Source organism: Procambarus clarkii, chromosome 34 (assembly GCF_040958095.1).
Source record: "Procambarus clarkii isolate CNS0578487 chromosome 34, FALCON_Pclarkii_2.0, whole genome shotgun sequence".
NCBI classification, from domain to species: Eukaryota; Metazoa; Arthropoda; class Malacostraca; order Decapoda; family Cambaridae; genus Procambarus; species Procambarus clarkii.
The window spans coordinates 38,589,466-38,605,955 of NC_091183.1; the positions used below are offsets into that span (position 1 = coordinate 38,589,466).

Below are 16,490 nucleotides of genomic sequence, written 5' to 3' on the forward strand. Positions count from 1 at the left end.
TATATATATATATATATATATATATATATATATATATATATATATATATATATATTATACAGTACACTGTATAGCATTTCATGTTTGTCACTTTGTGAGGACTTGAAATATTGTGAACTGTGAACATGGGTAGATTTTCAGAGCTATATTTAAAAAGTCAATAGGTAGTTTAACTTGTTGACTTGGTACTGTCCATGTTTCACTCTTCTCTGTTAATATTGTTGATTGTCTTGCAGTGTCTTGAGAGAGCTGCGAAGTATGTTAAATATATTTATTGTTTATTTTAAGCTACTTATTTATGTAATCATTAATATTTTAGTACGGAATGTTTTATGTATTTAATAGAAAACTAGTATAATTTTATTATTATACTCTTGTTGTTTTGAATGTAAATATATACATTAAGCTACATGACATCTTGTATATAAATCCTAGCATCGTTCAACCTGTCAATAACTTAGTTTGTAATATACTGAACACGTATTGATCTCCAAGATATGTGTATCTCGACTTCTGAAGACACTGGTCAATACATTAGACACAGTTCTGTACTAAATTAGTCAACAGTGGATGGTGGTGGTGGGCGTGTCATCCGAACCCTCGTCATTGGCTTCGTTTCCAGCCCACGGTGAGCACTGACGATCATCATCCCTGATATATGAGAATGCTGGACGGTTGGCTCAGATGATATCTTGGAAGTTTCATTGCCACTTGTGTAACTCATCTCAAGTTCCAGACTACTATGTCATTTATATTTTGTTTTATTAGTTCAATTATTATGCCTAGATTTGGCATTTTTTCTGGTCATTATTTTACTTTATAAAAAGACAAATTTTCGTGTTACACGTTAGTCGTTAATTTTAAGAATTTTGGAGCGAGTAGCATCATCGCTTAAAAATATTTGGGAAAAATGAGTTTGCTTGTAGGATGTGCGCTAGCAGAGTTTACTCGTGGTATGTGTGTGCAGGGAGTGTTTGCTTGTAGTATGTGCGCTGTCAATGTTTACTCGTGGTATGTGTGCATGGAGTGTTTGCTTGTAGTATGTGTGCAGGGAATGTTTGCTTGTAGTATGTGCGCTGGCAACGTTTACTGGTGGCACGTTGAGCGGGGGAGTGTGTGTATATCAGTAGCACGGGAGAGTGTTGGCGGAGCGCGTGGCAATATTTAAGTGTTGCGGACCTTGGCGACATTAACAACATGGCTGGCTGCGACTGGTCAAAGTCCACAGGGTTGACAAGCACGTCGAGGAACATGAAGTTGATATATAATGCAGCCATAACAAGGAGACTGTCACCTTCACTCAAGTCTTCCAGCAAGTGTTTACATCATGACTGGAGGTAAAGAGTGAAATAACTGTATCTGCATTCTCATATTAAATACCCAATTACATATTATGCAGTTTAGTAAACAATATAGGCTGTCATAGATGTATAGTATTGGTAAAGTGAAATGTACTGATTAAATAGGTTTAGTAATAATTATATTTCTTCTTTGGGATGGTTCAGTAATGGGAAATTAATTAATGGTTAGTTAATTCCTTGCAGAAGTTGTATATATATATAATTTGTGTAATTATTTATACATTATACGCAATACGCTTAATAAGACGAATTGCCAACAACCTAATACATAACATCACAGCAGGTACTTAATGATCTTTAAACCTTATATGATGGCCATCTGTATATTTAATATTCCCTAAAGTAATCTTAAATATATATATATATATATATATATATATATATATATATATATATATATATATATATATATATATATATATATATATATATATATATATATATATATATATTATTTAAACGGATGGTTTTGGTCAGATGTCCAGGAAATTCTTGAATTTATCTGTGAGAAATAGATTGTTTATATTTGTTGAATTTGCTGAATTTTATAGAAATATATTCTTTGAGTTTGTCGGCACATTAACTTACCACTGTAGGTAACAAATACAATAATTTACATGTTTATTAGTAGCCATTTAACAGAATCAGTAAAAAATATATTACCACTTCAGCCATATGTCTTTGCATGTAGATTTTCAGCATCATATTTCCCATTATAATACATGCAAATCAGCATATTGGGATGCTGAAACGCAATGAAGGCAAACATAGCCTCTAAGGGCTAGGGAGGTGCGATCCCAGCCCTTAAACAGCAAAGTCAGGTTCTAATATTGTTGTGGGGGGTGGTGGATGTTGTGGGGGGTGGTGGATGTTGTGGGGGTGGATGTTATGTGGGGGGGTGGATGTTATGCGGGTGGTGGTGGATGTTATGGTGAATATAACGAATTGTTGAGTAATATTTATAATATCTGATACCTCTTGACCTTTATACACCGATTTTTCTCTGGTGTTACACAGATCTCTGTTTTCCTGATCTTTTTTCACTTGAAAAGGAAGTTGAAAAATTAATTCTTCCAAACTTCATTTTCAGTTTTATTTAGCCTGTCACTAAGTTGCGTTTCGTTTATTCTTGTTAACATCAGCAAAGGCAGAATGATGAATTTGGACTGATTACAAATTGTCATGCTGCATGATATGTACCCGAGGATAAGGTGAATGGAATGAGTAGACTTATAGTACAGTTGTAGAGTGGACTTATACTATAAGTCCCTCGTGTCCCCGCCATTGGGACTTATAGTATATTATTAGTTCAGTCTTCTGGTTGATGTTATTAGAAGTCACATTTCTATCGGCAAGGTTTTTCGGGACCCTCTCTTCTGTTTTATGGGCCGTGGAGAAGGTCCTGTAAAATATTTCAATAGTAGAGACCAATAATATACTGTTTTATCTGAAGTCGCATGGCGGCTCGCCATCATCTTGATGATCACGTTTTGTAAACAATAAAAACACGTCTTTGAAGTGTTCATCAATATGTTCTGGCTCACATCCACCGGACGATTTGCTAAACAGGAAAGTTTCAATTGAGATAGAAAACGGAAAATCAAAATATTACATTTAAGAACTGTTTATTGTCATAGTTACAGAATTGCACATGTACGGTATTTCCTACCACGTCATTAGCCTCACTTGTAGCTGAATCCTCAGACTTATTTACTCTAACTCTCCTCAACCTTACTCCTTACTTACTCAAATATCCCTGTTAATTTCAACACTTGCAAAACACCGTGATACATCATTAAAGTGTTATAAATGGGGGCTTTCGCTGAACAAAGGCAACATATATCAAGGGTGAAATTGTTGCTGACGGAAATAGTATCCTAAGCCACTATAGCTTGCACAATATATGTATTGGTTGTTGGAGTGCTTTACTGACAGTTAATGTAGCCACACTGAAGTTCAAGTTGAAACGTAGGGAATGGGAAAGGAAGGGGGGCTGAAGTGTTATACTACGCATAACGCATCTGTCATAAACTGTACGCACAAGTACATTGAACAATATATACCTATAACATACACCACGTAGTGTGAACAAAATACACCACACAATATATATATATATATATATATATATATATATATATATATATATATATATATATATATATATATAAACTTAAAACTCATCAGACACCTGACAAATTAAAAACATATAAAACAGTTAATAGTAAGCCAAGCGAAGAAGCAGAGCATTGTTTCAGCTGTGTTATGAAGGTAAGCCAACTTGTGGGTAAGCTGTCATGATATGCTCAAAATGACACATTCACCAGCCTATTAATATTTACACATTCTGGAAGTATGTTTTAAATTAAATGAATTATATAAAATATATATATAACTTAGTGAGTAATCTTTTATAACAACAAAATCCACAGAAACACCGGAATATCCGAAGTTAATATAAGTTTTGAATTGAATATTATAATAAAGTCGTGTTTAATTAAGAGTTGATGATGGATGACAGGGGTCCAGCCCTAGAGTTACCCCTCTCATCTAGGCTCATGTTCAACATGTAATAGTCTACACAGGATCGTCAACACCATTTGGTTATACTATTTCAACCCATTAGTTCGAGAATCGGTAACTGGTTCTCCGGCCTACTGTATGATTCTAGAAATGCAATTAAGTACATTCGCAAAACCTCGCACCATTTCCAGAAGTAGATGAAATATATCAAAAGAATATGAATAATCGATCCAGAAAATGCATGAGTGTATACGTTATCAAAATATTTATATTTGAAGTAGTAACTTCATTTATGACAAGAAAAACTTTTAATTAGTTTACAAAGTGTTAGTAACAGCCTCTTACTCGTCCGATTGAACCTCGACGTGTGATAAAATGCTTCCTGCATCACCTCATCTCCTGGTGACCACCACAAGTTGTTGCGGTGGTCGTCGTCCTCGAGGGATCCTCGGCCCGATATTCTTCAGCTGACTGATGCGTCTCACTCTACCGTCGGCTGCCAGCCCAAGTACAGTAGCGCCATACTTTCTTTTAGTTTGTATTGAACAACAAGGGAACTCACTGCTATATATCCACACATCCTGATGTGATAAAAGGTAATGGAAGCCCCTAGGTCCCACATGCATCCTCACATGAGGTGTATCCTCGCCTCCCAGCAAACGACGTTCATGTAATATTGAATCTTGATAATAATCTGAAGTTAATTGTGCATATTTAGTGCACCGAGTATATATAGTTACTTCATCGCTCTCTGATCAAACTGGTACTTAGGGGTTTAAATGGTGTATATAAACTCGATCCCTGATACACGTATTTACAACATTCACGCTATGACTCCCCTTTAAGACTCGAACTTAAATCATTGATATGGCAATGAGTAAATGTAATGCACACGCAACCATACATCACTCCCAAACTCTCAAGGGGCAAGAGTATCTAGTACTAGTACAGCACTATTATTTTGACGGCCCAAGTTTGAGCCTCCTAGGGGGGTGGGGGACCTGTGAATATATACAGGTTAATCATCTGAATTTGGATGGGGTGGAACATGAGGGTGTTGATTAATATAGTCTGGAAGGATTGATCATTGTAGTCTGGAAGAATTGGTCATGGTGTAGAAGGGTTGATCATGGGATTGTGGAACTGTTGACATGTTAGTCTAGAATGGTTGACCGTGTAAGCCATAGTTGTGGATGCACGCCGCTCTGAAAACCGGTGTCTATCGCGGACGTGGGAAGCGTAGAGTGGGCTGCTGGTTGTCTACTTGCCAGCATTGCGCATGCGTTGTTTGAGCTGGTGTAGCTTGGTGAGGTAGTGGGCGTTGTCAGTCTTGATGGACGAGTATGTGGTGGCTATGTAGTCTGGCAGCTCTATGCCAACTGTCAAGGAAATGGAGTAATTGTTAGTTTTTGTAATAGTCTCATTATATATTTATATATATATTTGGATTAGTTGTTCTTGTATACGTGTTATTGAATATGGCCGGTAAGGTCTTTAGCGACACGGGTCAGACTCACAATATTGTAAAATAAACTGTGGAGATTTAATTGTTCAACTTCCTTCCCATGCATAGGAGGACATTAGAAATACAGTGAAGGTTCGTGCCATAATCATTTATCTAACCCATTCAGGCATGTTCAATAAAACACACCAGCGGCTAGAAAAGCGGAGTCCAAGAGCGAGAGTTCGATCCCGAAGGCACAAATAGGTGAGTATACACACACTATTTTTTACTGGGTTGTCCTCAAGAGATCAAACAACATACCGTTGTGGTACTTCCATTACAGCTGACACATGCCGTAATTCACTGGAATAACATTAAGCGCATTTGCAAAACTGACAAACATAATGACGGTATTTAGGAACTTATGGAAGAAATCATTCAGATTTATATAGTACTTAACCAAACCTACGTCAGACAGGTATTAAAACATGCGGCAACAGCATTGAATTCCACCTTTATGACGCACAATGATAAAATGAAGTCAGTAGATTTGCCACAAAATTATTGCCGGAGATAAGACATCCGTTATACGAGGACAGATTAATAAAAACTTATTCTGACTACTCAAGAAGAGAAGACCAAAGGTGATATGATCACAACCCACAAGTTACTGAAGACAATATATTAAATATCAAAAGATATTCCTTCCCAGGCGAGGAAAAAAAACGTGGTCTACAGAGGGAAAATGGAAATTCAAAACGAATGAGCTACACAGATGTGTGAACATTCTGATACTAAGTGTGCTAGTGAACAAGAGAAACGTCGGGAGTAATAGGACCAAAGGTGATATGATCACAACCCACAAGTTACTGAAGACAATATATTAAATATCAAAAGATATCCCTTCCCAGGCGAGGAAAAACAAAACATGGTCTACAGAGGGAAAATGGAAATTCAAAACGAATGACCTACACAGATGTGTGAACATTCTGGTACTAAGTGTGCTAGTGAACAAGAGAAACGTCGGGAGTAATAGAGACACGGCGTACATCTACCATACAGCGGAGCCCTAGAGCTAAATCTCGCTTCCCGGAGATACAGATGAAGCCGACATTCATGCCACGAAAGATCCCAGTACAATCAAAACCGGAATGGTCAGTGACGGGGTGGACGTGGAGGCCGGCCAGCCAGGGAGTGTCGGTGGTGAATGACAGGCTGCCGAGCGCCACTGAATCCAACAACCTCATTAGACAGTGATTTTTGTTCGCTTCTGGCCTCTACTCGGGTGAGAACTGTGGCATTAATGGGCGTTTGTAATGAGCAAAAACAGCAACGCAGGTGAGAGGGGGTGAATGGGGGGAAGAAGAGAGAAGGGGGAAGAAAAGACGAGGGGAGAGGTACAGCTGAAAGAAAGTGTTAGAAATGTGGAATATAGGGCAAATTGTCAATGCTCCTGTGCCAGGTAAGTCTACTACGGGCTCACCATAGCCCGTGCTACTTGGAACGTTTTGTTCCCAGTAGCTGAATCTTAAACAACAACAACGACAAATTGTGACAGTATGGTGTCCACCTTGCTGACGCCAAATTGTGTTTGGAAGCTAAGTTAAGCAGCCTAGCCTCTGTGGGGCGGTTGTTGAGTGTTTGACAGGTTTTTCATACGTATTTCAGCATATGTGGTGTTGGTATATTGACCTCGGACATTGGACGTAAAGTAAAAAAAATTATTTAAAAGTATACAAAAGAATATGATACAGTGGTTTAATACTTGTTACAGAATATATATATATATATATATATATATATATATATATATATATATATATGCGAACAAGCCTGAATGGTCCCCAGGACATATGCAACCGAAAACTCACACCCCAGAAGTGACTCGAACCCATACTCCCAGAAGCAACGCATCTGGTATGTACAAGACGCCTGATTAAGGCGTCTTGTACATACCAGATGCGTTGCTTCTGGGAGTATGGGTTCGAGTCACTTCTGGGGTGTGAGTTTTCGGTTATATATATATATATATATATATATATATATATATATATATATATATATATATATATATATATATATATATATATATTTAATAAGTTCGTCAATAAGTAAAGCGTTTCGGGCATTAACAAAATAATTAATTTAGGTCATTTAAAAATTTGATGAGGTGTAGACACAATAAATAACAAACAAATACCATTCAGAGGTATGAGAGAGAGAGGCAGAAAAGAATTGAGAATGAGTCTTAGAAGAGTTCTCAACGCTGCAGTCAGGATACTTACTCTACAGCCCAGGTGACTGGAATACTTACTCTACACTCCAGCCAGAGTAGTTTACAAAGACTCACTAGCGTGTCATAATATTGTATATCTTCCAAAACACCAAAAATCAAACAGTTTACTCACGGTAACGTTTGGTGGGGGGCTTCCTTAGCCAGAGGGGATGGGTGGGGAGTGCCTGGGGTGGGGCGGGCATCACAAATGGGCGGGCATAGGGTGGGGCGTCGGCCAGTAGGTGGCGCTGCAGGTGGTCACTCAGGGCCTGCTGGTGGGGAGTGGGAGGGATTGTCACCCAATTATTTTGGCCTTCCAAAAGCTATATATACTCATATATTTAGTATTCTATTTGAAACGATGTATTTGATGCTAACATATCAGTCTCACTGAGCGTGGGCTCACCTGAAACAGTCCTGGTGGACACCAGATGTTCTCAGGTGAGAAATGGTCCCAGCAGGACCTACCAATGTACATCCCGACACCATTCCATCCTTCACCACCCTTCTGAAGGATGTCGCCGGCGTTCTGACCGGGGCGCTTGTACCGCTGAGTGCCCAAGTTGATTGTGTCAGAGATAGGACTAGAGTAATAGGGTGCTAAGAAGTCTTGTATATCGAGGGAATTTTGCTGGAAGGCAGACTCTTGGCGGCCATCTTGTAGGTACTCCTGCAGGAGACCATCAAGGTCTTGACGACCTTCGGGGACTTGGCGAGTGTCATGAGCGCCTTGCTGAATGTCAGTGGAGTCTGGGAGTAGAGCGTCGAGATATTGCCGCAGACCTTCAGCGTCAGGGCGAAGAAAGGTAAGGTGTTCTCGGACGACGCTTGGATCTTGCCGGACGCTGTCGAAAAACTTGTCGACAGCACCAGGGTCCTGTTGCACATCGTTCATATAATACCAAATATAGTCAGGATCATCCCGCTTGTCTTGATAGATGTGTTCAGGGTCGTGGTGAGTATCACGGAGGTGATGTGTAATGGCGTCATCTTGGTGTGGGATACCGTAGAGGTGCTGAAGAACATGGTTGTTGAAGTTGTTGGTGTCGGGGTGGTGGTGTCTCGCAGTTGCTGGGGTCAAGCGAAGCAGACTTTGCATCATGACGAGGGGCAGGAGGTCCACACATCTTACAACCATTATCATGGCTGTACAGAGACAAGGATTGTAGTGACACTTCACACCGAGGTCTGCGACCAGCTGGGGGAAGTGTGTGTGTGTGTGTGTGTGTGTGTGTGTGTGTGTGTGTGTGTGTGTGTGTGTGTGTGTGTGTGTTTCCACAATGGTTCTGTAGTTCTGTGAAAAAACGTGGCACTGTAGAGGTGTTGAGGGCCTGGGGCATAGTGGTTACAACATTCACGAAACAAGTTAGTCCAAGAGTCGAATCATCAACAAGTTGGGACACTCTTGCAAACGTCCTTTCACACTATTCACCCTTATGCACACAACAATAATTGGGAACATAAATGTATAGTTATTGTCGGATGGTTTACTGGAAACAAGCATTCAAGCACAACATACAGAGATTCAAACACCTCTGATGATTAGCTTAATTGGCATTAAGAAATCCGAAATATAGATGTGATCTGGTCACCGGTGGAAGAGAGTGACCAGTAGATTCGGATGAACTGATCACGTGTAGATCAGAGTGCTCAGTGTATCAGACTATAGGGAGGGAAGTCAGACAATCAGGGGGTTCACATGTGGCCACGCACCTCACATCTTGATCACTTTGGCGGGACCAAAGAGTCAAAGCTCAACCCCCCCCCCCCGCAAGCACAACTTGGTGAGTATTTGCGACTCGTCAAGAATTCTTCCCTCGTTGTGAAAATGCTCGATTATATATATGACAAAATTTGGAGACACTCCAATGGGATCGAACCCCCTGTCCCTGGACTCCTTATGGCCGATTCTGTGTCTTTAATGCCACTCCTTGTCTGCCGCGCTCCACCTGCGAAATCCAGCTTCTACACCTACACACCTACACACCTACACACCTACACACACACACACACACACACACACACACACACACACACACACACACACACACACACACACACACACACACACACACACACACACACACACACACACACACACGTACACACGTCTCCACTATTCATATCCCAGAAAACATTTTGTAAATATAATCTGAGAAGGATCGAAGGCGATCATTGCAACACATGTCAAAGGGTCGGATACAATTAAACACGGGCTGTATATTAATAACACAAGTCGGAGCATATAAAACTTAGGGCCGGTAATAGTGCACACAGGCCGGATACTATTAGGTACAGGACCTAATAATTAAGCATAGGGCTGGATGATATTAAGCTCAGAGTTAAATATTAAACACGGGCAAGATATTATTAAACAGAATTGAATAATATTGAGCATAGAGCCGGATAATATTGAGCATACAGCCGGATAATATTAAGTACAGCTCAGCACAGGGATGGACAATATTACACCAACCCTTCCTCCCGTTTAAATAGTACTTTTTTAACTATGTGAACCATTGTACATATTTGTATATTAGCGTAATAGACAATTAGATAGTAGAATTTGGTACTATTCAATATAGAGTCCGAGTAAAAATAGCTAAAAAAGATATTCCTAGTATAGCACATACACATGTACTATATTAGGCCTCAGATAGCCTGTAGTAGTCCTAAGAAAGTTAGGATTTTGTTAACAAAAATGCGAAACCTGTTCCGGTTTGGCCAAATACAGTAGTACAAAATTTTACTTTCTAATTGTCCATTGCATCAAAATACACGTACGTCTTGGCCGCACTGTGATGGGCCTCTTGGCCGCACTGTGATGGGCCTCTTGGCCGCACATTCCCCACAACTGGTATGAAAAGTCCAAAACATAATTTTGAAAACGAAGCCACTGTACTTCCGAGGCATTATTGAACAAGCATTTTGCAACCTTAACTTGGTTACCGATCAGTAACTATTAGCTATATTTCGTAATAACCTTCGGTGTCTATATCTGTAAAACAAAATAGTTCTCTATCCATAGTTGGATGGCAAACACTTGGTAGCAACCTTGCACAACTTTGCATGGTGATTTGTAAATGTAAGGAGAGTGTCATAGAGAGGTCGGGTTCGACTCCCATGTCTCTTCTTTAAAAAGGATCATATCCTATTGCGACTGCCAGCGACTCCTACGAGTTCTGAAATTGTGGTTACGTTTTCCAGAGAGTTTTTAGACAGGTTTTCAGTTGCTCGTATTGTGGCATTTTCTGAGATAAAGAGGAGGTGGAGGAGAGTAGGAGGAAGGGACGGAAAAAGAGTGAAGGAGAAGGGAGAGGGAATGGGATGGAGAGGGGACGGGGGAAGAGGTGGGAGAGAGGGGTAGTGGGAGGAAAGGGAGAGAGGGGAGTGGCGAAGGGAAATGAAGGGGAAGGGTAGGATGGGGGGGGGGGAGAGAGAAGATAGGAAGGTGTGAAAATGGGGGGACAGGGGAGGAGGAAGAAATGGGAGAGAAGAAAGGGTAAAAAGTCCCGGGCACCGCCGGATACCCCATCTATAGTATTCTCTATCTAAAGTAAATATACTACTTCAGTCTTAAGAAGCAACTATGTAGTTTGTCGACAATTGTTCATTACACTGAACTATTATATCTATGTTATCACTATCATGACATTCACCTTCAACTGTCAATTATTTGGCTTGGTGTGTGGCTGGTGGTGTCGTCTCACCTGTGAGGACACTACGGGGGACCAGTTCTCACACACTATGAACCACCTTGATGACGCTAGAAATTATGGAACAAATTACTGGCAACTTAACCGGGCTGGTTAAGGAACCGGGTACGTCGTGATCATAGTGTTCTTTTCTGTCTGGGTTCGAATCCTTTTGGGGTGTGTGGAGTTTTCAGTTGCATATTGGCTTGGGGACCATTCAAGCTTGTTCGCATATATATATATATATATATATATATATATATATATATATATATATATATATATATATATATATATATATATATATATATATAAATAAATATAATATATATATATATATATATATATATATATATATATATATATATATATATATATATTTATTTATTTACTTATTTATATATATAATATGATATGAACGTGCTTCGGGTGTATATCAATTGGTGCTGCCTTGTATGGCCCAATAGACCTTCTTCAGTGTTTTGTATCGTTATAACACTGAAATGGGAAGACATGATAACAGGGCTCCTCACTTCGTTATTACCTCCATCTTTTCTGAAATTTTCTGTGTAGTTTTGGCGTATTGTTTGCCTGTTATTTTTTTAATTCGCACTGTCGAAGATTCACACGTCTTTTTATGTTTGTTTCAGTTGGTAAAGTGAAATGTTACATTGTAAGAGCGAAGTGCCAGTCATCGATGACGCGAGAAGTATACGTGTAATGGGTGGTGTAGCCAGAGAGCATGTTCCAGTTGTCGGCCTGTCACCCCTTCTCTTCAGCACAGTGGAGGTCGACATGAAAGGAGGTAAGAGCAAGGAGGGTAAATCTTTCTTTTGTGGTGGCGTATATGTATCTTACCTGCACTACCTGTCCGTAGACGGAGGTGTCGTCAATGACAGTTGGTGGCCACACCTGCCCACAACAACTGCTACAGCCAAAACGCCGTCAGAGCCTGTCTCGCCGCCTTATATTACCTGGTGGAGGCGGCGCGCCCTGGCCACCCTAGGCTCTTCTGCGCCGACACCGCCTCGCCTTCTTCAGCTGTCGGTCCAACTGGTTACCAGGATTTGACGAACTTTGAATTTAAATTAGTTTGCCTAACCAGAAGCCTTCGACCCTATGTAACCCACCTAATCTATCGTTAGTCCAAAGGCTGCGTCACTTATTTTTAATTTCACTAAAATATTGTCATTTTGATGGTTGAAACTGAAATTGAAATAAGTTTATTGATGTAAAATACACACAAAGGGATGAGGTAGCTTAAGCTATTCTCACCCCGTTCAGTACATCGTGTTAATACATACATATACACACATCACAAACAATAAACATATTACCAAACATTCTGAGAGATAAACATATACATTTCCTCCTTCACAAGTAGTATGGTATCAGACGTACACACAAATACTTTTATGATAATTTATTTTGATGGTTGACAGCGTTCAAATTGTGGTATATGAGGTGTGAGGACAAGTTTGGTTAAACCAATCACCTCTGGAACGTTCATCCCACAAATTCAAGCTCTGCAATGTCCTCGATTAACGTTTTATGTGAACATCGGATTATTTTACCACAGTAAACGAGTTTGGGGAAGGAAAGCGGTTGTCACGGGTTTGAGGGCTCTGGGATTAATAACATGCTGAATCCTATTAGACGAGGTTGGGTTAAGGTTAGGTGAGGTTAGGATAGGATAGATTGAAGTTCGGACAGTGTAGGTGTATCGATGGTTGATGTTATGATCTTTACTAACACAGTTAAAGGATTGTAGACAGTTTATCCAACGTGAGTCTTTTACTGTAAACAAAAACGGCAGCTGGCAGCGCTGCACAATAACCCCGAGGGTCATCGTGCAGCGCTCGTACGATGGCTCGCAGATATATCGTACAATGGCTCACTGATATATCGTACGAGGAGCTCACTGATATATCGTACGAGGAGCTCACTGATATATCGTACGATGGCTCACTGATATATCGTACGATGGCTCACTGATATATCGTACAATGGCTCACTGATATATCGTACGAGGAGCTCACTGATATATCGTACGATGGCTCGCCGATATATCGTACGATGGCTCACTGATATATCGTACAATGGCTCACTGATATATCGTACGAGAAGCTCACTGATATATCGTACGATGGCTCGCCGATATATCGTACGATGGCTCACTGATATATCGTACAATGGCTCACTGATATATCGTACGAGGAGCTCACTGATATATCGTACGATGGCTCGCCGATATATCGTACGATGGCTCACTGATATATCGTACAATGGCTCACTGATATATCGTACGAGGAGCTCACTGATATATCGTACGATGGCTCGCCGATATATCGTACGATGGCTCACTGATATATCGTACAATGGCTCACTGATATATCGTACGAGGAGCTCACTGATATATCGTACGATGGCTCGCCGATATATCGTACGATGGCTCGCTGATATATCGTACGATGACTCGCCGATATATCGTACGAGGAGCTTGCTGATATATCGTGAAGCGTCGATGAAAATCCCAGCTCAATATCTCTAGCGTTCCCAACGTCAATAAACTGATGTATTAAGTTGACCTAACCTAACCAAGGACCCCAGGAAGAGTGTCATATTGTCACCATCTAGTTCTTTGACAGTTATCACACTCTCCATTCTCTACCCCCGCCATTCTTTACCCCCCCCCCCCACACCTTGCCCCACACCCACAAGCACTCGGGGCCCCCACACCCACAACCCCTCCCCCCCTTACACTCACCCCCACACCCAATATACGACCCACCACATCCCCCCACCCCCACCCCATCAACTTCACCCTCCATCATACCCTCCCCACATTCTGCAACCCCCCACACCTCCATACACATACCTCGTGGATTATACACTAATTATACACTCCCCCCCCCTCCCCTCCCCCACCACCTCTATCACACACTCAAGTGACTGACCAACAAATTTGAGTGTTGCCATTGGAGGCGGCTAGTTTACTGTGCACCCCATACTCATCCTGTGAGCGGTAGCGCAAAAAGGACTATACAGAGAGCACAAAAGGTCTTAATCAGACCTCGACGGAAATTTGTACATAATTACAGTCTATGTGGCCTCCTTATGATTACAGCTGGAAACAAACTTCTCTCTGCCATTTCTTGCAACGTAAGCTTAGTTTTATCTCTTTAAGTGGGCGAATTTTTACGCTATGTAAAATGTAGACACTCGCGCTAGTGATTGTCCTTGTTGTTGTTGTTGTTATAGATTCAGCTACTCGGAACAAGTTGCAAGTAGCACGGGCTATGGTGAGCCCGCAGTGGACTTACCTGGCACAGGAGCGGTGGGTGTGTCCTTGTCTTTGTCCACATGTTTAATACCTCACTTCTTCTACAACCCCATACAAGTCAAACTGCTAGATACTGTACTTGTGTAGCAAAGTCGTACTCGAGCTGTGACAACATCTGTCACTCTATTGCCTCATACACATGTTTTGTTTGACAAGTTTCCTTGCAACAACCAATGCTTGTTTCTGGTTTGCACTCTTCTGCTTTCTTCAAAGTTATCTAAAACTTCTCGTCACAAGGCGGTGACAAACCTGGCCTCGAGGGGGGCCGGGGGGGGGGGGTTGAGAGGGGGCGGGGCAGCTGTTGATTACTGCCTGACCAACACCTGCGACATCTCCACACCTGTGCTTACCTCGGCCTTTCTCTAAACATCTGCTTGGCTGCCACATACTCCTGGGCACTTGCCCTGCGTCACCTAGTGTTCAGGCGGTGTTCACGGTGAGCGCCGTGCCCAACAGGTGCTTCGCGGTGAGCGTCGTGCCCAACAGGTGCTTCGCGGTGAGCGTCGTGCCCAACAGGTGCTTCGCGGTGAGCGTCGTGCCCAACAGGTGCTTCGCGTTGAGCGCCGTGCCCAACAGGTGCTTCGCGTTGAGCGCCGTGCCCAACAGGTGCTCCGCGGTGAGCGCTGTGCCCAACAGGTGCTCCGCGGTGAGCGCCGTGCCCAACAGGTGCTTAGCGGTGAGCGCCGTGCTCAACAGGTCTTCCGCGGGTCTCCAGAAGACCAATGAACGTGACCAAAGCTCTCAATAGGTAATAATGAAACTCGATGAACGGTTGTGCAATGTGTAGGAACGTGATTATCGTGTGATTATCATCTTCAAAGAATGTTTACATTGAAGATGAACGTGTGCACTGTGTTCAAGGGGCTGATGAACGTGTGCACTGTGTTCAAGGGGCTGATGAACGTGTGCACTGTGTTCAAAGGGCTGATGAACGTGTGCACTGTGTTCAAGGGGCTGATGAACGTGTGCACTGAGGTTCAAGGGACTGATGAACGTGTGCACTGCGTTCAAGGGGCTGATGAACGTGTGCACTGCGTTCAAGGGGGCTGGTGAACGTGTGCACTGCGTTCAAGGGGCTGATGAACGTGTGCACTGCGTTCAAGGGGCTGATGAACGTGTGCACTGCGTTCAAGGGGCTGATGAACGTGTGCACTGCGTTCAAGGGGCTGATGAACGTGTGCACTGCGTTCAAGGGGCTGATGAACGTGTGCACTACGTTCAAGGGGCTGATGAACGTGTGCACTGCGTTCAAGGGGCTGATGAACGTGTGCACTGCGTTCAAGGGGCTGATGAACGTGTGCACTGTGTTCAAGGGGGCTGATGAACGTGTGCACTACGTTCAAGGGGCTGATGAACGTGTGCACTGCGTTCAAGGGGCTGATGAACGTGTGCACTGCGTTCAAGGGGCTGATGAACGTGTGCACTACGTTCAAGGGGCTGATGAACGTGTGCACTGCGTTCAAGGGGCTGATGAACGTGTGCACTGCGTTCAAGGGGCTGATGAACGTGTGCACTACGTTCAAGGGGCTGATGAACGTGTGCACTACGTTCAAGGGGCTGATGAACGTGTGCACTGCGTTCAAGGGGCTGATGAACGTATGCACTGCGTTCAGTGGATGCCAGTTAATGGTTATAGCTCAGACACACATTTTATATCAATCATAATACTAGGGGAAAACTCGTGTCTATATATACCACACACTTGCCTGAACACACAAGTTATATTTAACAAACAGAACACTTACCCGGTGAGAGAATCGAACCTGGGCCACATGACTGCATTGTGCAGTGATGTGGTGGAGGCTGACTCCATACACAGTTTTAAATGTAGATATGATAGAGCCCAGTA

The 16,490-nt window shown here is 42.1% G+C and overlaps 2 protein-coding genes across 2 annotated transcripts in view; one reads left to right on the forward strand and one right to left on the reverse strand.

Moving 5' to 3' along the window:
* Positions 1–1,080: 1,080 nt before the first annotated feature.
* The window catches only part of LOC123761981 (uncharacterized), a 41,186-nt gene continuing 25,776 nt past the window's right edge, over positions 1,081–16,490 (forward strand). Inside the window, 2 exon segments of the mRNA XM_069335871.1 lie at positions 1,081–1,337; positions 11,949–12,103. The gene's annotated coding sequence lies outside the window, so the exon portion shown is untranslated.
* On the reverse strand, positions 3,596–8,747 carry LOC123761980 (uncharacterized). The gene is made up of 3 exons (XM_045748141.2): positions 8,010–8,747; positions 7,737–7,875; positions 3,596–5,263 (listed from the first exon to the last, which is right to left on the reverse strand). The coding sequence occupies exons 1-3, from the start codon at positions 8,745–8,747 to the stop codon at positions 5,145–5,147; spliced, it is 996 nt and encodes a 331-aa protein (XP_045604097.1). The 3' UTR covers positions 3,596–5,144.

Excerpts from the sequence above, each read along its gene's own strand:
- LOC123761980 (XM_045748141.2), bottom strand. The coding sequence starts at position 8,747 with ATGATAATGGTTGTAAGATGTGTGGACCTCCTGCCCCTCGTCATGATG. Across the intron at positions 7,876-8,009 it reads GTCCACCAGGACTGTTTCAG|CAGGCCCTGAGTGACCACCT; the intron begins GTGAGCCCACGC and ends ACTCCCCACCAG. Across the intron at positions 5,264-7,736 it reads GCCCCCCACCAAACGTTACC|TTGGCATAGAGCTGCCAGAC; the intron begins GTGAGTAAACTG and ends TTTCCTTGACAG.